Genomic DNA, 21,900 nt, shown 5'->3' on the forward strand with positions numbered 1-21,900 from the left:
TCAGCCAACAGTTATTGAGCACTTACTGTATGCCTGGAGTTGTGCCAGGCCCTGGGGTAAGACAGGAAGTTGGGAGACAAGCCACAACAACAGGCAAGGAGGCAAGGAGCTCTCTGGGCAGACGAAGGGAGGGCACAAGGAGGGAGTGCTCTGCCTTCCTGGAGGCACAGGCTGGCCAGGCTTCGGGGGGAGAGGTGCTGAGGGATGGCGGCGAGGAGGTTTCCACCTGGGGCAGGAGCAGCTTAGCTGAGTGAGGGCCCTGCCAGGGCTGGGAGCGGGGGCTCATTAGCACCGCTCCCGGAGGCAGGGGAGGAGTCAGCCTGAGCACTTTGCCCCCGAATTCTGTCCCCATGAGGAGCAGGGCCATCCTGGTGTGCTGAGAGAGCCCAGTCCTGGGCGGGAGGTCAGGGGGCAGGGAAAAGGTGCGGGGCCCCTTAACCAGGGCTGGTCCAGTCCACCAAACAGCTTGACTACTGAAAGACGATGGGACCAGCTTAGCTCTCGGCCCACCCAGCTCCCACTCAAAGGGAGGACCCAGGGTTTCTGAGATCCCGGGAGGTAGGAGTTCTTATTAGCACCAGAGCTCAAAGGGGTCCTTGTTCAGGCTGAATCCAGCTGCCCCAAGAGGGTGGGGCCAGCCCACATCTCCTGAGCAACTAGCTCTCCCAGTTTGTTTGGTTCTTAGAGTCGGGAAAATAAAATCTGGTGGTGGAGTCTTATCTAAGGAACCCTACTTCCCAGTGGGGCTCCTGCATGGTCATCTCAGCTCAATAGAGTCACTCTCTGCCTCCCCGAGTCCCCCTCTACTGGCCCTATGGGGAGAGTGGGGGCCTGGCCCTGCAGCGGGAAAAACTCGAGGAAAGGACAGAATTTGGGGCCCCCAAGCCCCTCCAAGCAGTGTGTGGACTTTTCAGCCAGACTGAAGTTTGAATTCCAGCTCCACTACTCTCCAGTTATGTGGTCAAGAGCAAGGAACTTTACCTCTCTGGGTCTCAGTTTTCTTATCTGTGTAATGGGGATGATGCATCTCTGTTGTGTGACTAGAGTTGGACTGAGATTAGGGGAAATCATGAGCCAGATTCCTTCACCTCCTCCCTGAGGGCTCCCTCATTAACAGGGCCAGACTTGATCTGAACCTCTTCAGAGTTCTCTTCCCTCTCCTGGCCCTGAAGGCTCACTGCGAGTATGGTACCCCCAGCTGTGGGTATCAGACCTCTATGGAGTCCTGGCCCTGCTCTGCCAGTGAGCCCAGCTGAGCTTCCCTCCTTCACCCGTGGGTGAAGTGTAAGTTGTACCACCTGCCCCCATTGTGTCTTTTGTGTCTTAAAGGACATCAGATATCTGTCCTCATGTGTGGTCTTTGAGCAGACCAGGTGTAGGAGATTTAGGTCTTGGCTGCAAGAGCCTGGGCTCTGGAAGCAGAATTGAAAGTTAAGGAGCAGGCGAGGGGAGCAGACCCTCTCTGCTGTCTCCCAGATGCAGCGCTTGGCCCACAGCCCGCCTGCTTCTTTCTCTCTTTTAAAAAAATATTTACTTGGCTGCACTAGGTCTTAGCATTGAACTCTTAGTTGTGGCACGTGGGATCTTAGTTCCCTGACCAGGGATCGAACCTGGGTCCCCTGCATTGTAAGGGCAGAGTCTTAGCCACTGGACCACCAGGGAAGGGATCACCTGCTTCTCTGTCTACTCTCTTCCTCACTCTAGATCCAGGCTCCAGGTCCACCCAGTGACTCCGGCCAAGCACACGTGCAGCTCTCTCTTGCCGGCTCACTGCCTCTGTCCGCCCACCTCCACCTCCCATATCTCCCAGTTAGGATTCATCAGAAAGAGAACCTGACGGGCCAGCTCAGTTTTTCATTCTAGAGAGGCTGCTGGTCGGCTTGCAGGTGGCTTTGCTCAGGTCTGGAGCACACCTGTGGCCAGGGTCCTCTGTACGAACGGGGCAGTCTTGGGAAGCCGGGTCTCTGATCCTCCATGTCTCCCATTATTTCGAAACAGGTGAAGGCTGTAAAGGGAAACTAAGCATATTCCTGGCCCAGGGGTTCTCAGAAAGCTCCTGGGAAGCAGGATTTGTGACTAGGCTTTATGCCTGCCACACCCTGAGTCCTTTGCCAGGGTTGCTGAGCAGGACAGATGGATTGGCACCCAGCATGTGGCCCCCAGCTCAGAGCCCCATCCCTTACATTCAGTGTGGAGTTCAGTTATGGGATTCTCTCCCCCTGCCTTAAAAAAAAACAAACAACTTTTATTTACTTAGCTGCCTTGGGTCTTAGTTGCGGCACGAGGAATCTAGTTCCCTGACCAGGGATCAAACCCACGCCCCCCTGCGTTGGGAGCGTGGAGTCTTAGCTACCTGACCACCAGGGAAGTCTTACCTTTTCTTGTGGGTGGAAAGGGTGAAGCTGTTGTTGTCTTGCATATGGACATAAGAAAATTATTAGCAAATAAGTGCGGTGCAGCTTCTGTGTAAGAAATCATAGAGTGATTTTTTGCAAAGGGAGATTGCTTTTCGTCTTCCGGTTTCAGTGTTTTGATTGAACCTGACTCTGAGCTCAGTTGATGAGCCTGACTCTGTCCACATGATTCCAGTTTCCCTTGGAGAGACGTCTTGTTAACCAGTTTTGGGGCAGTATGTGGGGAAAGTGGCCCCGAGAGAAAGCTAGGGAGGCTCTTGGGAAGGACACAGTGTAGTTCAGGCTGGCCCTGCCACACGAGAAGGTAGGTCTTACTTCCTTGGCACAACTCAGTAAATGAACTCTGTGACTTTCACAGATGAAAGAAATCTCTATTAACAGGGTGATTCCTTGTCTTGCCAAGGATGTTCCTGGAACTCTGGAGGGCCAGGTGGAGGCACAGGAGGGTCAGGGCCCCAGGTCCAGAGCCCAGGAGGGAGGATTAGCCATGGAGACCAGGAAGTCCGCGTCTCCCTCTGAACCACAAAGAAAGGAGGGGTTTAAAATCACCTGAGAGCTTTTAAAAGTCTGAAGTTGAAACTCATGATCCAGCATTTCAAATCCTAAGTGTTTATCTGTAGGAACGAATACTTGTGTCTGTTAGACAGGTGCTGGAATGTTTGTAGCAAGGGTTTTGTAATAGGCAAAAACTGAAAACTCAACAGCAACATGCCCTTCAACGGTAAAATTAATCAATCAATTGCAATCTGTCCATATACTGGAATTCTAAAGACTGGTGAAAATGCACAGTTTGCAACCACACGCAGCACTGTGGATGAGTCTCACATGTGTGTTGCTGAGTAGAAGAACATGTATCATATGATTCCAGCCATAGAAAGTCCCTGAAGAGGCAGAGACAATCCATGCTGCTGGAATTAGCACTGACCCAAGCTTCCCTGGTAGCTCATAGGTTAAAGTGTCTGCCTCCAATGCAGAAGGCCCAGGTTCCATCCCTGGGTCGGCAGGACCCCCTGGAGAAGGAAATGGCAACCCACTCCAGTATTCTTGCCTGGAGAATCCCATGGATGGAGGAGCCTGGTGGGCTACAGTCCACAGGGTCGCAAAGAGTCGGACACGACTAAGCGACTTCACTTAACTTAAAGGTGGGGGGTAGGGGCAGTAGGAAGAAGCAGGAGGGGCTTTGGGAGGCAGGTTTTCAGGTTTGGTCCATTGGCAAAATACATTGCACTGTACACTTATTTTCTGTGCACTCTTTAATATGTAAATGAAATGTCAGTAACAAGTTAAAAATGTGTAGTTACCTAAATGCTTTCCCCAGAGATCCTGATTTAATTGGTCTGAGAACAGGGCTCAGGCATCATTTTTGTTTGGATGGTTTTTTAAAAAGCTCTAGAGGTAATTCTAGTGTGCCCCCAGCAGAGTTAACAGAATGGTCTCTTTTCTTGGTGAAGTAAGTGGTGAGCTGTGTGTTGAGAGGTAGAGCTGGGGGAGTTTGGAGGTGCCCTAAGGTCCAGGCCATGGAGCCCCAGTGGCTGATGTTCCTTCCAGGATGTGTCTGTCCCTCAGTGGCTGTATCCATGGTCTGTGGCGCTGCTTTCTCAGGGGCTGCTGCTGTGTTTTCTGTTTGGAAGAGGTCTCTCCTTGGACCAACCAGGGCCCAGCATCCTGGCTGCTTGCAGGAGAGAGTGGAGCTGTCCTTGGCCTTGAGAAGAGCTGACAGGACCCACAGGATGCTCTAGCAGCTCAGATGCCCACTAGGAGACAACTTGGGAGAGTGTGTGGACACTCACCCTGGGGGAGGAGATGCCCAAGGGGACCCTCCTGTGACCACGCAGTCCTAGCTGGTTCACACTGTCAGGCCTGGCCAAGTTTTCCACTTCAGCATCAGCCACGGGCACTGCTGTTGCCTGAGGCTTGAGGAGCCTTGGCGGGAGGTTTGCGCAGTGGTTAGGGGAGGTTGTGGGTGGGGGGCTGGGTAAGCCAAGGGAGTGCCAGTGAGCACTACTGTGAGGGCAGGAGTGGCCCAGCCTGTGCTTTCCCCCACATACCCCATCCCATGCTGTCTGAGCCACTTTATCCTCTTCCGTATGCCTTCTGCCTCCCACCTGAGCTCCTCTTTGATTATTCGGCCAGCACGGATTGAATGCCTGGTGCTGCTGGGCTGGGCTGTCTGCCTGCTCCACAGGCTGGGGCTCCTGGAAGGGCCCATCTGTGGGTGACCCCCATCAGCTCCTGTCCACCACCCCTCCTCTTACTGCTGGGCACCTATCATTCTCTGGACCTCCTTCACTCTTTTTATAAAAAATCATTTATTTATTTGGCTGCACTGGGTCTTAGTTGAGGCATGCAGGATCTAGTTCCCTGACCAGGGATCAAACTTAGGCCCCCTGCATTGTGAGCTCAGAGTCTTAGCCACTGGATCACAGGGGAAGTCCCTCCTTCACACTTACTGTCTGGCTTTTTTTTCTCCCCTTCTCCATCTTCAAGTGTCAACATGCCTCTTTTTCGGTCTCTCCTTCATACTCATTCCTTTAGCAAACATTGGGTGCCTACTGTGTGCTGGGGGTACAGAGATGTAGAGGACACACGCCTGGTGGAGCTCAGATGTCTAAACAGACAAGCACTGGGGTGGTAAGTGCAGGAGCAGCAGCATGAAAAAAGGGGCAAGGGACCACAGAGGAGGGATGCCCAGCTCTGCTGGGGGAAAGCTGGGAAGGCTTCACAGAGGAGGTGATAGCTGAGCTGAACCTGGAAGGATGATTGGGGAATTCTCCAGGTAGATAAGCATGGCAAGGAATCCCAGGAAGAGCCAACATGCAGGGTGAAGGGGTGCCACTGAGTTGCATGGGTGAGGCTGGAAAGGAAGCAGGAAGGCCAGCTGAGGAGGCAAGCAGAAACTCCAGGAGGAAAGTCAGGAGGCGGGCTGGGGGGTGGTTGGCAGGCTCAGATCTGGGCTGCCGATGGCTCTGTTGGCAGTGTGGATGTGGGAGAGGGCCAGGTGTGCAGGGCAGGGCGGGGGGCAGGTGTCGTTAGGAAGCTGATGCCAGCATCCAGGAGAAAGATGATGGTGACCTGGGATTGCCTGGTGCAGCAGGAGTGGGGACAGCGTATGGCATCGTGGCTCTCAGGGTTCTGGGGGTTGATGCGGTGTGGGGTGAGTTGAATACCCTGGCTTGGGGAATGTGGAGGATGGGGCCTTTCAAGGGGAAGCAGATCTGGGGACACGATACTGAATTCACTTTGATGGATCCATCTAGATGGCAGGCTCAGCTGCTCAGGAGGGATGAGGTGTCACCGTTAGGGATTTGGATTGGAGAGTGTCTGCCTGGTACAGATATTTTGAGTCTGAGGGAGGAGAGAGAGAGAGAGAGAGAGAGAGAGAGAGTGTGTGTGTGTGTGTGTGTGTGTGTGTGTGTGTGTGTGTGGTGTCCCTTGAGACTTTGTACCTGGGGCCTGTGGGAAGCAGCAAGGCTCTGCATCTCCAGGTCCCTTTGCACTGCCTCTCTCTCCGTCTCGTAACCTCCTTTCTGTGTCTCCCCTTTCCTGAGGGGCCTGGCTCCTCTCCCGACATCTCTGAGCGCTAGCTGCCTGCCCCCTCCCTTTCAGCAGCTCTCTCGGGCTGGGCAGGTTCATACCAGGCTCATGGGGTGATAGGCTCAGGAGGTATTTGTGGACGGGATGGGCAGGTAGCCTGAGTCTTCTCTAACCTGGAGGCCCAGAGGCTTCCTGGGCTGTAGGGTTCAAGCTTGTGAAGGCTTGTTCGACTTGTGCACACTTGCCTCGGGGGCCTCTCCTATCGAAGCACTCAAAGCAAGAAAGGAAAAGAGAGATGAAAGAGAGGGCTGGAATCTGCCACACAAAAATTAAACACAAATATAGCAGCAGTACCACAGACAGAAGTAAAAGGCAAATAGGGGAAATATTTGCAAAAATGATAAACTAAGGATGAATCTTCTCAACAAAGAAGGTAGAGACAAATCAATAAGAAAGACATGAAGATACTTATAGACACTTCACAGATGAAATCCCAGTGGTTAAAATGTATTTGGCAAAAGATATTGAACCTATCAGTAAGCAGAAATAGAGATGAAAACAGTATATGTTCATTTATCAATTTTGCAAGGTGAGAAAAAGATCATAGCCAGTGTAGGGCCTGGATGTAGGGCAGTGGGCACCCTCATATAGTGCTGAAGGCCATGCTCACCATCGGTATAGCATCTGGAAAGCATTTTGGAACTGGGTCTAAAAGATCCTAAGAGATGCTCATTCTCTATTCACTAATTTTACTTCTGAGAATCTATCCAAGGAACAAATAGTGACATGGAGAATGTCTCATGAAATCATGTTAAGCAACAAAACCAGGGCATACAAGTTATGTGATATATAATCCCACTTACACAAATTATATATTTATGAATAAATATTTTCTTTGTGTGACTTGGGGGAGAAGTGTTTTTTGTTTTTGGCCTTGCCCTGTAGTGTGTAGGATCTTAGTTCCCCCTCCAAAGTGAAAGTGCAGATTCTTAGCCACTGGACCACCAGGGAATTCCTGGGAATTTCTTTCTTATGGGTGATTTTTAAGAACTGTTTTTATTTATGTATTTTTGGCTGTGTCGGGTCTCAGTTGTGGCATTTGTGATCTTTCACTGTGGCACGCAGGCTTAGTTTCCCTTCTGCATGTGGGATCTTAGTTCCCTGACCAGGGATCCAACTGGTATCCCTTGCACTGGAAGGCAGATTCTTAACCACTGGACCACCAGGCAAGTCCGTTATGCGTGATTTTTGATCATCATACTTTACATACTTTATATTTTCTATAATAAGCTTTAAAAGCTGAAGGTTTTGGGGGGAGTCTCTGTGAAATGTATAGTCATGGACCCAAATAAATCCGGAAGTTAGCTCTAGGACCACGCATGTACGCCCAGTCGTGTCCGACTCTTTGCGACCCCATGGGCAGTAGCCCACCAGGATCCTCTGTCCATGGGATTTTCCAGACAAGAATACTGGAATGGGTTGCCGTTTCCTCTTCCAGGGGGTCTTCCCAATCCAGGGATGAACCCGTGTCTCCTGCATTGTGCGCAGATTCTTTACTGGTGAGCCACTTAGGAAGCCCTAGCTTTAGGAGTCAAGGGGTCAAATCACTAGCACAACCTGTCACTTTGCAAGATTAGGAAATATATGATATGTGCACCAAAATTCTCCATAAGGTTGAGGACAGAGGTCACCAGCCCACGTGGTTGGGCCCATTTGGTGGGTGAGATCATCTTGTTCCTTGCCGTGTGACCTCGGTACAGCCTGCCCCTCGGAGGGTCTCTCAGTTTCCTGTCTCTACAAGGGTAGGGTGGGAGGGGGCCAGGTTAATAACCTTGAATGGTCTTGGCAGATCTCGGCTGAGGCAATAACTCTGTTCTTGAAGAGAACTTTGACATTATCTGGTTACACAGCTGAGAGGGATGGAGCGCTGGGATCTGCAGGTTCCAGCTCCTTACCTGCTGAGAGACCAGTGCACAAGACCCCGCTACCTATTCACGGCCACCACATTGCCCTGCCTTGGCCACCCTCTCTTCCCATCACCCTGGGCTCACTCAGCTAGTTTGGCTGCTCAGGCTTGATTGATTCCTAGTCTTTCTGCTCTGGAGGAGCAGGAAAGGGTGAACCCTAGGCTTTGGAGATGTTTATTGGAGGCATGAACTGAAAAGCCTTTGGGGAGCCCCACCTGCATGGGGAGAGGTGTCTCCCCCCTGCCGGGCCCTCTTTATGGGACATTTTTGAGATGGTTTGGCTCTCAGGGCTGAGCTACCCTGACGGCGGGAAGGTGTCAAGGCCACTTCCTGGTGTGCGGAAGCCCCACCCCCTCAGCCCGCACTCACCTGTGGGCTGATGTTCACACACACACCTGCGCTGCACCAGCTGCTCAGCCTTGATAAGGCCTCCAGTGCTCAGGGTCCTTTCCCAGAAGCTGGGACGTTTATGGTAATACTCTCTGGGCGTTCTGAAACTTTTGCTTTCAGGCGTGAGCAAGTCTCAGGGGGGCCTCCTTCCCAGCTGCCTTCTTAAGAGTGGGGCTGGAAGCTCCGTTGGGGGCTGATTCTCCTTCCGACCCAGGCATAAACTGGACTTCAGGCTTCCAGGAAGGCCGGTGAGCGAGGCTCCTCTCTCAGCCGCCCCAAACCCCTGCCTGGGGTGCCACCTCCAGACTGTGACATCTCTAGCCTCCCCTGGAACAGCAGGGCCGGTGTTGGGTGCAGGGCAGAGGCAGCCACCCTGGGCTGGTGGAGCTGGCCAGGAAGGGTGTCCCTAGAGACCCTGCCTTCCTGATGAGGGCCCGTTTCTCCTCAGCAACCAACAGATGCATGGGAAGACGGCTGCTCTGAAGAAGAGTATGGAGAAGCTAGGCGGGGTCCAGAGAGCCCAAGACACCAGGTGAGGCCCATTTCCCAGTCAGACATACGTCTGATTGGAGGTGGGCAGCCCTTGGGAGGTGACCTGTAAGAAAGGGGGCCTTAAGTCTGCATCATGGGGTCAGTTTGGGCATAGGCTGCCTGGGGTCTCTTCTCCCGCTCCCAGGCCTAGCCCAGGGCGCTGGGACCTAGCAGGGTCTAGGCTTCTCGGGTTACCATCCTCCTCTCTGCCCACCTGTCCTCAGGCCAACCTGGACAGGGCAAAGGTTTGTTTTTCAGCAAACCACCCTCCACCCCACCTCTGCCAGCTTTGGTAGCCTCCGTCAGGTCAGGCTAGTCTGCCCAGCTTCCCACTGCAGAGCTGCAGGCCCAGGGAGGTGGCTGTGAGGAGGGCAGTCCTGCCTCCTCCATCATGGCCCATGGCCAGGCCCCAGAGCCGTGAATCTGATGCCTCCACCCCACCCGCTCTCCATACTGAGCCCCATCCCTGGCCTCCTGCTCATTCATCCTGGGCCTGCTCCTCAGCTTGTCCCTTGGGCAGAGAAACGGGAGGGGGTTTTTGACCCCAGGGGTGGTCGGCTCTAAGCATCTCTGGGAGGTGAGGCTCAGGTTGCTTGTACCTTCTGGAGCTGGGGGGTAGCTGCGCACAGCTGACCCCGCCCTGTAGCAGGAGTGTCCCTGCCCAGGGCGAGCTCTGTGCTTGCTGCGCTCACCACTTTGCTGTGGCCCCTGGAGACGAGCCCCGGTCTCCAATCTCTGCCCCAAGCTGGTGGCTTGAGGCCAGGGCAGCACTGGCACCAAGGATGCATGGAGGGAGGATTTGAGGTTCCTTGCCCCTGCAATGGCCTGTCTCCTTTGCAGCCTGTACTGGCCAGAAGGCTTGAAGGGTGAAGATGTAAAGAAGTGCAGCCGAGAAGGGGTAAGTGTGTGGAGGCCAGCTTCTTACTACCTGCTGGGGGTGGGGGTCCTGGGCTGCCTGACTTTGGTGGCTGTTGACTCTGTGGCCACAGGAAACCTGGTGGATGTCCCCTCCTGGGTGGGTGTTGTGTCCCCTTCCCGTCATGGGCTGCCTGTTAAGACCCCGGGTCACCAGGAAACAAGCTGTGCTCAGAACTCAGCCCTCCTCAACCACTGGCTGCTCACCTGCTGCTTCACGGCTAAGACCCCATAGTCCCCCCACACCCTGTGGCCTTATTTCCTGGTGGCTGGAGCAGGGCCCTCTGGTGGTATGATCTCTCGGGACTTCTCAGACCCAGCTCCTGTGTTTTGCAGATGCTACTGAGTAAATACAACCAGCAGTACCACAAGCTGTTTAAGGACATTCCCTTGGAGGAGGTGGTTCTCAAAGGTGAGCTGCCTCCCTGGGATGGCGGGACAGGCCATCCTGCAGTGCCCAGGGCCTCTCCCCCCAGAACCTCCAGGCACAAGTTCAGCCATGGGAACTGGCTGCCCTTTGAAGTGGTTGGTCTTTTTTTCTTCAGAAGTCTGAGAAGATTGGGCTGATTTGAGACATGGAGTTGAATTGTGAAAATTTTCTTGAATGTTAGGGCTTCTAAATTTCATTTCTGTTCTGCTCTTATCCGTGACTGTTCTTTCCTGCTCAGACCTCTCAGGGAGTGTGTCGGAGCATTTGCACAATCAAGGCCCTCTCTCCAGGGAAGAGCAGGGCAAGAGGTTCTGCCTATGGGGGTGAACATGCAGGTTAGGGGACAGTGCAGAAACCTGGCAGATCTTTTGGGGCATGGGTAGAGGAAGAGGAAGGATCTAGCAGTCTGGAAGGGCGGGTAGAGTAGTTCAGTTCAGTTGCTCAGTCGTGTCGAACTCTTTGCCACCCATGAACTGCAGCACGCCAGGCCTCCCTGTCCATCACCAACTCCCCCAAACCCATGTCCATTGAGTTGGTGATGCCATCCAACCATCTCATCCTCCGTCGTCCCCTTCTCCTCCTGCCCCCAATCCTTCCCAGCAAGAGGGTCTTTTCAAATCCATCAGCTCTTCGCATCAGGTGGCCAAAGTATTGGAGTTTCAGCATCAACATCAGTCCCTCCAATGAACACCCAGGACTGATCTCCTTTAGGATAGACTGGTTGGATCTCCCTGCAGTCCAAGGGACTCTCAAGAGTCTTCTCCAACACCACAGTTCAAAAGCATCAGTTCTTCGGGGCTCAGCTTTCTTCACAGTCTAACTCTCACATCCATACATGACTACTAGGGGTGGTCAGGATTCTCAGGAAAGGATGCGAGGATGCTGAGGGACTTGGTGGTTGGGGCTTGGGATTGGGGAGGGGACTGATGAGTTCATTCCCCGAGGTTGGAGTCTGGACTCCTCTGGGTGGGAGGACCCAGGCCCTGGGGCTCCTGGCTGGACCTTACTCACGGCAGTCTAATTCGTGTGACTTCCCAGTGTGCTCCTGTGCCCTCCAGAGGGACCTACTTCTCCAGGGCCGGCTCTACATCTCCCCCAACTGGCTCTGCTTCCATGCCAGCCTCTTTGGCAAGGATATCAAGGTATATCAAGATATAAGTGGTAAGGCCTCAGCCCAGGGAAGAGAAGTCCCTGCCCTGTGGGCACACCTCAAGTCAGACCTGTCCCTCTGCACTCTGGCACTTGGTGAGGCCTCTCACTGCGAGGCATTCTACCCAGTGTCAGGGCAGTAGCCCCACCCCATCCAAACAGGGCCCCGATTGAGACTCCACATCTGGCCTGAGCAGCCTGAAGAGTTCACTGCCGAGTTACTTTGCTTATGGGGTACCTCCTAAATGCCTTCACAAACCGAGTGGGATGTCGCAAAAGTGGCCAGGTGGTGGCTCAAGGAACTCTTACTGGAGTATGGGATTCAGCAGGGCAACCATCCTTGCCTCCTAGATGATGGAGTAAGAGCCTAGAGTGGAGTGTGCTGCTTTTGGGGTGGGAGATAACTGGAAGAGAGCCCACATGGAGGCGGTGGGAGGTTCTGATACTCTCCTCCACGGGCCAGACTTGTCCATGGTGTTCATGCTTGGCTCTCGCCAGGTGTGGCCAGGGCCCTAAGCAGGAAGCAGAGGGACTGTGTCCTTGGGGGTGAGTCCTGAGAGAAGCCTGCCTCTTCCCCCATCAGGTGGTCATTCCCGTAGTGTCTGTGCAAATGATCAAAAAGCACAAGATGGCACGGCTCCTCCCCAATGGCCTGGCCATCACCACCACCACCAGCCAGAAGGTCAGTAAGTTTCTGGGCCAGCGCTCCCAGCCCCAGGAGCCCACAGCTTGACCCTGGCACTCTCCCGTCCTTACGCACCTCGCCCCTTTCTGGTTTCTCTATTCCAGTATGTCTTTGTGTCCCTGCTCTCCCGGGACAGTGTATACGACATGCTGAGAAGGGTCTGCACCCACCTACAGGTATGGAGCCTGGGGCAGGGCAGGGACCTGGGAGACTGCTCAGGCCTGGACTGAGGTCTTGGGACCTGGGTGTTGGGGGAGGTCGGCCCATCCCTTGGGTACAGGGAACTGGGGCAGAGAGAGGGGAGTAACAGGCTCACGCTCAGTGACTCAGAGGCAGTCCGTGGACTGGGTGTCTGTGCTAGTGCGCTTGTCTCTCTGAGGCCATTGGGCCCCTGCGTGTCCCATGTGCAGCCCTCATTTGTGCTTCCTGGGTGCAGACAGATGGGCGCATGTGGCCGCTTCAGCTCCCTCTGGCCTATGCTGAGGAAGGGGGACGGCAGCAGTGTGGGAAAGTACATCCCTTTGGATTTGCCCTCTGCTTCAGGATTAACTAGGGATCCTCCCTGCAAACACTTTAGACTCCATCTGACCCAAAGGGCTCATTTGGAGGTGAAGCTCTCTTGGAGAGTGTTAGTACTTCCCCATGTCTGACTTTGGCTGTTCCATGATGGACTGGTAACCCCTGTTCCTTCTGTCCCCAGCCTTCAAGCAAGAAGAGTCTGTGTGTAAGAGAATTTCCAGAGGAACCTGAGTGCGAGTCTCTGGTGAGAACTAAGGCTGGGAGTAGAAGATGCTGGCCTGAGATTGCCTGTGGCTTTGAGACTTCAGGGCCTCCTGGTGGGGGGCCCACAGTGCAAAACTGGGGCACCAGGCTCAAGAGCCGTTGGCATGCTGTGTCAGGGTGTCCCAAGACCCACCATGCTCCATGCCATGCAGAGTCCTGGGCAGATTATGTTGACATTCTGAGCAGAACACATGCCCAGCCCCCAGAACATGGCCCAGGTTGGACCCACACACCTTTGTAGGTACAGGGCCAGCAACCCATCCTCTTCCCTTTAGTGGAGTCAGAAGGCCTTCAAGGGGCTGGAGGTGTCCCTGAGATAGAGCTCTGAAGGCTATCATTCTAGAACACAGGCAGGCTCATTGTCGATTTGCCAAGGTCCTGGCCCTTTCTTTTGCTCCTGGGATCCTGGGTAAGTAAAGTTTCTAGGGTAGGAGTTGGGGTGAGGGGGTAGCAATGACTCCAGGGTGTTTTGAAGTCTCTGTCTGTAACTATTAAGTGTTTAGCCAAGCATGTGATATGCACAATGCCATGCAGGGGATGGAAGGCAATGTTCCCATTTTTATTGATGGGGACCTTAAGTGCCCCTGCCAAGGGCAGTGATGTATTCAGAGCCCAGATTAGCAGGAAGCACGACTTATTCCATCTAAGATAGAGAGTGTGAACTCTCCTGGACTCAGCTGATCTGAGCATGCCCCTGGGTTGCCTCATGTCCTGGTTCTACACTAGCAGTCTTCAAAGAGGCCTGGAAGAGTGGCTGGTTGTAGCAAGGGAGCAGATGAGAAATGTGATTGCTGTGGCTGTGGTTTCCCTGCTTCTGGGTATCTGCTTTCATACTCGCTAAGCATCCATACTGATAATATCCGGACAGGCTTTGATAAACCTAGTGTGGATCCTTAGGGCAAGTGAGATCTCAAAGGCCAAGGTGAGACAGTGTCTCCTGCCTTCTCTGCAGGAAGCCCTCATCCCTGAGATGAAGTGGAGGAAAGTGTGCCCCGCCTCCAGGTCCATGTCTCTCCCAGATAGCATCCCTTGTATCTCTCGGGCATCCATGGAATCCACGGACAGCTTCTTCCCCTCCAGGGAGCCTCTGGGGTCTGGTGAGTTCAGCGTGCTTGTCCACAGCACCTGCTTGCAAAAACAAGGTTTTCTGTCCTCCCACTTCTGTGCAAAGAGGTCATCACAGCTAAGAGGGTTTCTGAGGGCAGTTTCTTTCTTCCTGCAAATCCATAATGGAAAGCCAAGAGCTCAAGTGGCTTCAGAGAACAGGGATTGGGAGTGGGCTGGGGGCTTGTCTTCTGCCCCAGGGAGATGCCGAACGCTGTCCTATTGCAGAGATCTCCGACTGTGAGGAGGAGAAGCTGGAGGAGGGGCTCACGAGCAGCGGGGAGCTCAAGCTCTGGGATTACCCGCTCCTGAAGGTCTTCTTTGTGCTGTAGGTGACTGGAGAGTTGGGGGGTGGGGGGACAGACCTCACCCGATCTGCCTGGGTGTGTGGGTGCTTAAAGCCGGGGCCTTGGTGTGTGGGGAAGTCATTGTCCAGAGTGAGGGAGAAGGCTCTGAGTCAGCTGTAAGCTCCTGGGTGGCGGGGGTGGCCATGCAGCAGCCCCTTCTGGAGCAAGATAGAGTATCTCCGGTTTTCATTCCTTCAAACTTGTAATTTAGGGTTAAGGCTGTGGGGAAGGGGCAACATATGAAACTGTTGAAGAAAGAAAAAGTTGCAGAGGATTGGGGAGGGAGGGGTCTGGCAAAATCTGAGAGGCCCGTCAGCTAGACCAGGGGAGGGCCATGGCCTTCCCACCGCCCACCATTGGGGTGTTTTCTGGGACACCAGGCTTGTCTGTCATTCGGCCTAAGAGCTATGAGAGCAGTGAGCTTGGTGGATGTTTTATGAACAGCCAGCCAGCCAGCCTGATTCCCTCGCCTTACCTCAGCACCTTCCTCTGGGTCTGGTGGCAGGGTTTTGACTGTCAACCTCAGCATTTGCCTGGGGGAAGGGCTACCACCTGAGGGGGTAATCTTAGTGGCCTCATAGAGGGGGTGTGGGACCAAGGTGGCTGGTTAGAGGGAAGGTGGGCTCTGCTGAAGGACCCAGAACTCCTGCGGGGCTTCAGGGACACTTTCATGGGGACCAGTCTCAGGACCCCCTTGTGGCCTCTGGGAAGAAACAGGCCCAGGTCTGAATGAAGCTGTAGGCAAAGGGTTCTTCAACTCCTCCAGTTGCAGGAACTAGCTTAGTCCCACTCCTGTGTTTGGTGATCCTGTAGAAATGCCCCCTTTCTAGAAGAGAGACTCACCTCCTCCCTACCCCTCTTTATCCAGGATCTGCTTCTTGGTCATGTCTTCATCCTACCTGGCGTTCCGCATCTCCCAGCTAGAACAGCAGTTATGTTCCCTGAATTGGGGCGGCTCGGTCCCTAGGCACAGGTGATGCCCCTTCTCTTTCTCATGCTTCTGGGATTGAGGGTGAAGGACAGGAGCCAACACCCATGGCCAGGCTCCTTGCTAGTCTGGCTGGTCTTGGCCTTGCCCTTGAGCTTGTTTGTTGGCCCTCAGCGAGGTTGGGCAGGGTATGCAGGGTACACAGACCCCACCTTGACCCGCCCTCATGGGCGGACCCACTGACTTGTCTGTCTTCTAGGCCCTTTGTCTGACCTGTGTGCCATCTCTTCTGTGTGCAGGTAACAGCCACTGGCCTTTGACCCCAGTCCTCCAAGAGGAATGCTCTGGGTGCTAAGGTGCCACCACCGACACCCTTGGTTTGTGCTGCTGCTGTGTTGAGACCGAGTCAGAAAGAAAATATTGCAGAATCCTTCTCCTCCCCTTTTGCAGCTCTTCTCCCTCCTTAAATGAGTGGTCTGAAGTACCTGTTTACAAAACTCCTACAATTTTGGGACTGAGACAGAAAGCCAAGTTTCTGGAAATAGACAAGGAGTTCTGTACACTGAGCTTTAGCAGCCACTTATGTGAAAAAAATTTTTTTTAACTTGCTCCTTGGAAACAGTTCTGACACACAGGTAGAACATATGGGGTCACTGCAAGGGACAAAGGCCATGCTTTGATACCAAGCACATGGCCCACTCCAGTGGTGGGACAGCAGCCAGAGCCCAACTTGGCAGTGTGGGCTCCACTCTCTCCCAGCATATTGTGCTCTCACTTGGACCCCGGAGAGTTCCTGTTCTGGGGCCCAAAGGGTTTCTCTGCAGGTGGCCAGGGGCCCATGCAGGGCAAACTGGAGGCGGTGAGGTGATTCTAGGATCTAGCCAGGGGCGTGTTCATGGTCTGTGCAGAGGCTCCATTCTGGCCCCTCTTGAGGAGGCGGGCTCAATCTGGGAGCGCACAACTTGCAGCACGGGAGAATGGCAGTGGCTGTGGAGGAGAACAGAGGGCTGGCATTCTGTGTCCTCCGTTGCTGTTCCCGGTGAGACGGGGAGCAGAGCTTTTTTGATCACTGTGGTCACAGACCAGGTACTCGATCTTCCCCTGGTATGCTCAAACATTTCGAAGGTGCCCCATGTGGGAAGTGGGGAATGGGAAGGGTCGTGGCTTTGATTGGAGGTCTCCCTTTGTACTCCCTGCTTCACTGCCTGGATTTTGAGCGTGGCCAATGGCATTCTGATGGGCTTGATGGTGTTGGGCCACCAAGGGCAGAGCTCACTATGTCACCTGCAGGCCATGCAGGAGGGTCCTCCACGCCTTGGGCTCTGTTTTCCATGAGTAAAATGGAGGTGTCCAAGGTGGGCCTGTGACTGCAGGGCCCAGGCCAAGGGGGTCTGTCTGATACCTTTGGAAGCAAGAGAGGTAGAAGACAGGAAGAAGGGACATGGTTGCTTTGCCTTAGAGACTCCTCCTCCTCTGACAATGTCTCCTCAATACTACAAAACTTCTGTGCCTTAAAACTCTCCTGGGACTCTGATCTGCTAAGACAGTGTCTTTGGAGGTGCTGGAAAAGCCTTAGTGAGGAGGGAAGGTCACTGGTGATGTGTGGGGTCAGAAATAGCCACTTTTTCCCTCATCAGACAGCTGAGAAGTTAACTGGTGGGGGTGGGGTGCGGGTATCCTGGTGGAAATTATTTATTGTGGAGTGTGACTGTCCTGTTTATGACAAACCCAAATGATGACTGGAGGGACCGACAGGAGGTGATAACTTCCGAAACTCAGGCTGGAGGTCTCTCCATCCCAGGCTCTAGGATCGGGCTCAGAGCCTGGCCTTGGGGGATCCTTTCACTCAAGATGTATGTCTCAGGTAAAACTCATGGCTCCATTCTCCCTGCAGTGCCACGCTGGATGGATGCCCGTCCTATTTTAGGAACCAGCTCCCTGTTTCCAGGGAAATAATCCTACTTGCCCCAATGCCTCCACTCCCTGGTCCTTGCTGAAGGGCAGGGAGAACAGGTCCATTCTCTGAACCTTGCTGGGTTGAGCCAGAGGTCATGAGAGGTGCCAAGTCATGGGTGGCTATGCCAACATGATGGTGAACCTAGCCTCCAGTCTCCATGTCCTGGGCTCAGAGAGGGCAAAAGGCGTGCAGTAGGGTGGGTGGCTTTGGAAGCCCTCTTTGGGCCCAGAGCTCTGGGTGACTACAGTGTGCCTGTCCCTCTGGAGGGCCCTCTGTTTCTTCCTTCTGTTCCCCAGCCCGTTCCTTTGGCCAGGGTACCTTCTGTTGTGCTCATTTATAAACCATGTGTATTTATGCAGACCTGCTTGCATTGGCAGATGCTTCTCTAATTCCTTGAGAATTTGGTTCAACTATCCTTCAGTTGTTCCACTATGGCATTAAACTTTGAAAACATTTTAAAATAAAAATCTGATTTTTCTAATCCTGTGGTATGGAAAGTTCATTTTTAGGTTTTGATTACTCACTAAAGGTACTCTTACTGACATACTTGGCACTAAGGAGCCTGACGGAGCCCAAGTCATTCCCAGAATCCCAAGTACTCTGCAGATCTCATGGGACTTTAGCTAAGCTGACTCATACGTCAGGCATAAGGGATGGTTTGGATGGCCACAGCACGTAGCATAGCGTCCTGCCTTGGCTGGGTGGACACCGGGAATGCTTCCCCATTTCTGCTGGGCAACTCCAAAGCAAGGTCCATGCTTCAAACAGTACCGCGCTCCTGACTCAGGAATTAAAAGTCAAACTCAGAGTGAGAAAACTCCTATCTTTTTCTGATATCAAGTCCAGATTTTGGAGGTTCAAGTCCAATTTGGGCGACTTTCCTGGTCTCCACTGGTTAAGAATCTGCTTACCAATGCGGAAGACACCAGTTTGATCTGTGGTCTAGGAAGATCCTACATGCCGCAGAGCTACTAAGCCTATGCACCAGAACTTCTGAAGCCCAAGTGCACTTAGGGCCTGTGCTTTGCAGCAAGAGATGCCACTGCAATGAGAAGCCTGCACACTGCAAGGAAGAGCAGCCCCCACTTGCAGCAACTAGAGAAAGCCCGTGTGTAGCAGAGACCCAGCATGGCCAGAAAATAAATATTAAATACAAAAACCCCAAATTTGGGCCACATCCCCTTTCTTTCTCCTTGGGAGGCGCCCCTCCAGTAGTGGTCTGCTCCTTCAGTACATGCTGAGCCCAGATTCTGGGTGAGTGCTAGACTAGGTGCCAATGGCAGAGCAGTGACCCGTGGGGCAGTATCGCTGCGTCCCAGGGGGCACTTGCATTCCATGTGAACGTGAGTTCCAAGTAAACCGTGAACAAACAAGGCAATTGCAGAGTCTGATTGTGCTCCATGAAGGAAAGAGACTGATAGGAGAGACAGTAAAAAGGGAGATTTTTAGATGAGTGGTCAAGAAATGTTCTCTGAGGTGAGATTTAAGTTGCTGTTTAAGGGATGCGGAGCCAGTCATGAAAAGAGCTGGGGAAAGAATGTTCCTGGCAAAGGGTTGGTAACTGTGAAAGGTAGGAAAGAAGGCATGTGTCTCTGAGGAACAGAGACCATCTGCATGAATCTGGAATACAAGTCAATGGGAGACTGACATGAAAAGAGATTGGAGAGGTCAACTCAGTGACAACAAAACAACCTATTTAAAAATTGATAAGGACCTGAATAGACATTTCAACATCACTGTCACTAAGCTAAGTCACTTCAGTCATGTACGACTCTGTGCGACACCATAGATGGCAACCCATCAGGCTCCCCGTCCCTGGGATTCTCCAGGCAAGAACACTGGAGTGGGTCGCCATTTCCTTCTCCAATGCATGAAAGTGAAAAGTGAAAGTGAAGTCACTCAGTCGTGTCCGACTCTTAGCGACCCCATGGACTGTAGCCCACCAGGCTCCTCCATCCGTGGGATTTTCCAGGCAAGAGTACTGGAGTCACTAGGGAAAAGCAAATAAAACCCACAATTAGATACCACTTCATATCCATTAGGATGGCTACTAGCAAAGAAACAAAAGAATCCCTGAAAGCATTAGTGAGGATGTGGAGAAACTGGAACCCTTATGCACTAGTGATAGGAGGGCGAAATGGTGCAGCCGCTGTGGGAAACAGCATAGCAGCTCTTCAAAAAATTAAAAGCAGAATTACCCTCTGATCCAGAAATTCCATCTCTGTGTATATACCCACGAGAACTGAAAATACGAGCTTGAAGAGCTATCTGTACACCCATGTTCATAGCAGTGTTATTCACAATAAGCCAAAAGGTGGAAGCAGCCCAAGGGTCTATTGACAGGTGAATGGATGAACAAAATGTGGTACAGACATGCAATGCAGTATCAGTCAGCCTTCCAAAGGAAGAAAGTCTTGACACACACTACAACACGGATGAACCCTGAGGACACTGTGCTTAGTGAAGTCAGTCAGTCACAGAAAGACAAGTACTGTATGATTCTACTTGCATGTGGTACGTGTGGCAGTCCAGTTCACAGAAACAGGAAGCAGAATGGTGGTTGCCAGGAGCTATGGGGAAGGGAAATGGGAGTTATTGTTTAATGTGTACAGAGTTTCAGTTATGCAAGATAAACAGAATTCTCGAGATGGTGATGACTGTTACACAACAATGTGAATGTGAAACTTAAAAATGATTAAGATGATAAATTTTACCACACACACACAAAAATAGGAGGTTGGAGAGGTAGGCAGAAGGGAATTGTGATTTTATACATTCATGGGTATGGCAGCTCAGGTCTGAAAATTTGGAGCTGGTAGAGTCAGTGGTTACTGAAGCCAAGGGCTTTCTTTTGCTAGAGGAAGTAAACCTGTGGATGCAATATGCAGAAAAATATGGCTGAATCTCTGTATGTGATCATACACCTCCTTTTCACTATTTCCGGGGAGTAGTCCATAGCATCATCACAGTTGCGGGCATATCATCTTTTATTTTTTAAGTTGGGCTAGCTTTATAAGGGAGAAACAACTGCCTTGCACTTGGACAAATGGAGGGAGATATATGTATATACATTAATATTTATATTATTTTATGTGGGAACCTCAGTTTGCATCATGGGCTTTAGTCAGATCAGGGAGAATTGTGGAAGTAGGCAGGAGTTCTTGTGAACAAGGCATTCAGGAGTGAGGAGGGCTCTGGGACAACTGCATCCCACCAGAGATACCCGGGACTAAGAAAGTGCCCTCACTCCCACTCCCAAGTGTCCATCCAGCCAGCCCTGGCCCTCGCATCTGGTGGCCGTGACGTCAGGACTCCTATCGAGCTAGGTGAGGTCGTGATCCTGTGCTGCTCCTCTCCCTTAGGAGCTGGACCGCAGACCCAGGGCATCCTAGAGTACCGAAGCTCACCTGTCAGCCACAGGCTGGGCGAAGTCAGTTCCCTAGGTGGATCTCGCCCTGAGGGTGCCGAGAGGCCACTGGGGGCCACTAGGTGGCAGCAAAGTCCAGCAGGAACTGGAACCAAGGCGCAAGGGACAGACTTCGCTCTTCTCTCTCAAAGGCCCCCGCGGTCCCCAGGCCCTGACAGTGGCAGGAGGGAAGCTGGGCAGGCTCGTGGCCATGTTTCCCTGGCCCCCTCTGGTCCTTTCTTTCCTCTCCCCTCTTCTTTCATACCTGGGGCAAAGGCCTGAGGTGACTGAGAGGAAAGCATTCCCGAGGGCTCTGCAGATCTGAAGTCAGGTCAGTGAGAAGGCACAAGTGGCCGGGGTGAAGAACAAGTGTAAGGTGTGTGTGTGTGTGTGGTGGGGGGACCCAGGGGGCAAGTGGGGAACTTAGTGTCCCACAAGGGCCCAGAAACCCCCGGCTTTCCTCCTCTTCCCTTATTGTCAGTAGTGTCTTCTCTTACTCAGGGTGCAGAATTATAGAAACCTTGTGCGATTTCCCTCTTTCTCCTCCTGCCTTCATTTAGAGATAAGGGGCTGGACCCCAGAGCAGCGAGGATTCGAATTTAATGGTTACGTGGCTCCATAGGCTTTGCTCTCTGAAAGTGAGGGGGAGGGAGGCATTTAAGCCTCTGAAATAATAATCTAGAGAAACCCGAGTTCATCCTCCGTGAGCGTGACCTCCACAGAGCTGAGGAGCACCTGGCGCCCAGCAGGCCCTGCTGGCTGGCCCGCCTTCACTTGGCAGGGCTCCTTGCCTTCCCGGAATGTGTTCCTTCTTGTTTGCCACTCCGTGCCTGGCCTCGAGCCAAACCTGGGCTGCTCAGAATACTGTGCCCCACTCACTTCTCTCGCAGGATCTGAGACAAGGCCCTTTTCCGCTTGGGGAAAGGCCAGGCCCTGGCTGCAGCCTCATCCTCCTGGTGCTGCCCTGTCTTGGGACATCAGCCTCTCCAGTGGTCAAGGGCACAAGGCAGCTGGCACCCCGGCAGAGCAGAGAGTGGCATATTGACATCTTAGCCTTTTGGCAGCCTTTTAAATTGGGCCAGAGTGGGCAAAGTGTTACTCACAAGCTGTTCATTAACTTGTTAAATGCAGAAAGGTTGGCTTAGGCTCTGCTTTGGGAGAATGTGACACCCACTGCTCCTGGATTCACTCTGGCGTGAAGGCGTGTTAATTGGTATAGGATTTCTGATGGAAGTTTTTCTTTGCTGTTAGTTATAAAAGCCAGGCTTGTCTGAATGCATGCTCTTTCCAGGCTGTGGTTAGGTTTAAAAGATGTGTTAAGCACATTCTATGGACCCCTGGATGTATGCTTCTATAGATA

General features: G+C 52.8%; 1 protein-coding gene and 1 non-coding gene across 6 annotated transcripts in view; one reads left to right on the top strand and one right to left on the bottom strand.

Annotated features, from left to right (window-relative positions):
- Window positions 1-17,615, top strand: part of GRAMD2A (GRAM domain containing 2A) — a 32,521-nt gene extending 14,906 nt beyond the window's left edge. For 3 of the 5 annotated variants that reach the window (XM_040227416.1, XM_040227420.1, XM_040227419.1), the window contains exons 2-9: window positions 8,754-8,837; window positions 9,677-9,734; window positions 10,088-10,163; window positions 11,220-11,323; window positions 11,914-12,012; window positions 12,120-12,191; window positions 12,716-12,778; window positions 13,751-14,223. In XM_040227416.1, coding sequence (XP_040083350.1) covers window positions 8,754-8,837; window positions 9,677-9,734; window positions 10,088-10,163; window positions 11,220-11,323; window positions 11,914-12,012; window positions 12,120-12,191; window positions 12,716-12,778; window positions 13,751-14,146 — 952 coding nt within the window. In that variant the 3' untranslated portion in view covers window positions 14,147-14,223. Of the gene's footprint in view, window positions 1-8,753; window positions 8,838-9,676; window positions 9,735-10,087; window positions 10,164-11,219; window positions 11,324-11,913; window positions 12,013-12,119; window positions 12,192-12,715; window positions 12,779-13,750; window positions 14,231-15,117; window positions 15,223-15,476 lie in introns of those variants that run through there. The other 2 variants (XM_040227418.1, XM_040227421.1) reach the window with 1 other exon arrangement.
- TRNAV-UAC lies at window positions 1,590-1,662 on the bottom strand. Its single transcript has one exon. It is a non-coding gene; the product is annotated as a tRNA-Val (tRNA).
- Window positions 17,616-21,900: the final 4,285 nt, after the last annotated feature.

The sequence above is a fragment of the Oryx dammah genome, unplaced genomic scaffold, assembly GCF_014754425.2.
Source record: "Oryx dammah isolate SB20612 unplaced genomic scaffold, SCBI_Odam_1.1 HiC_scaffold_26, whole genome shotgun sequence".
Taxonomy (NCBI): domain Eukaryota; kingdom Metazoa; phylum Chordata; class Mammalia; order Artiodactyla; family Bovidae; genus Oryx; species Oryx dammah.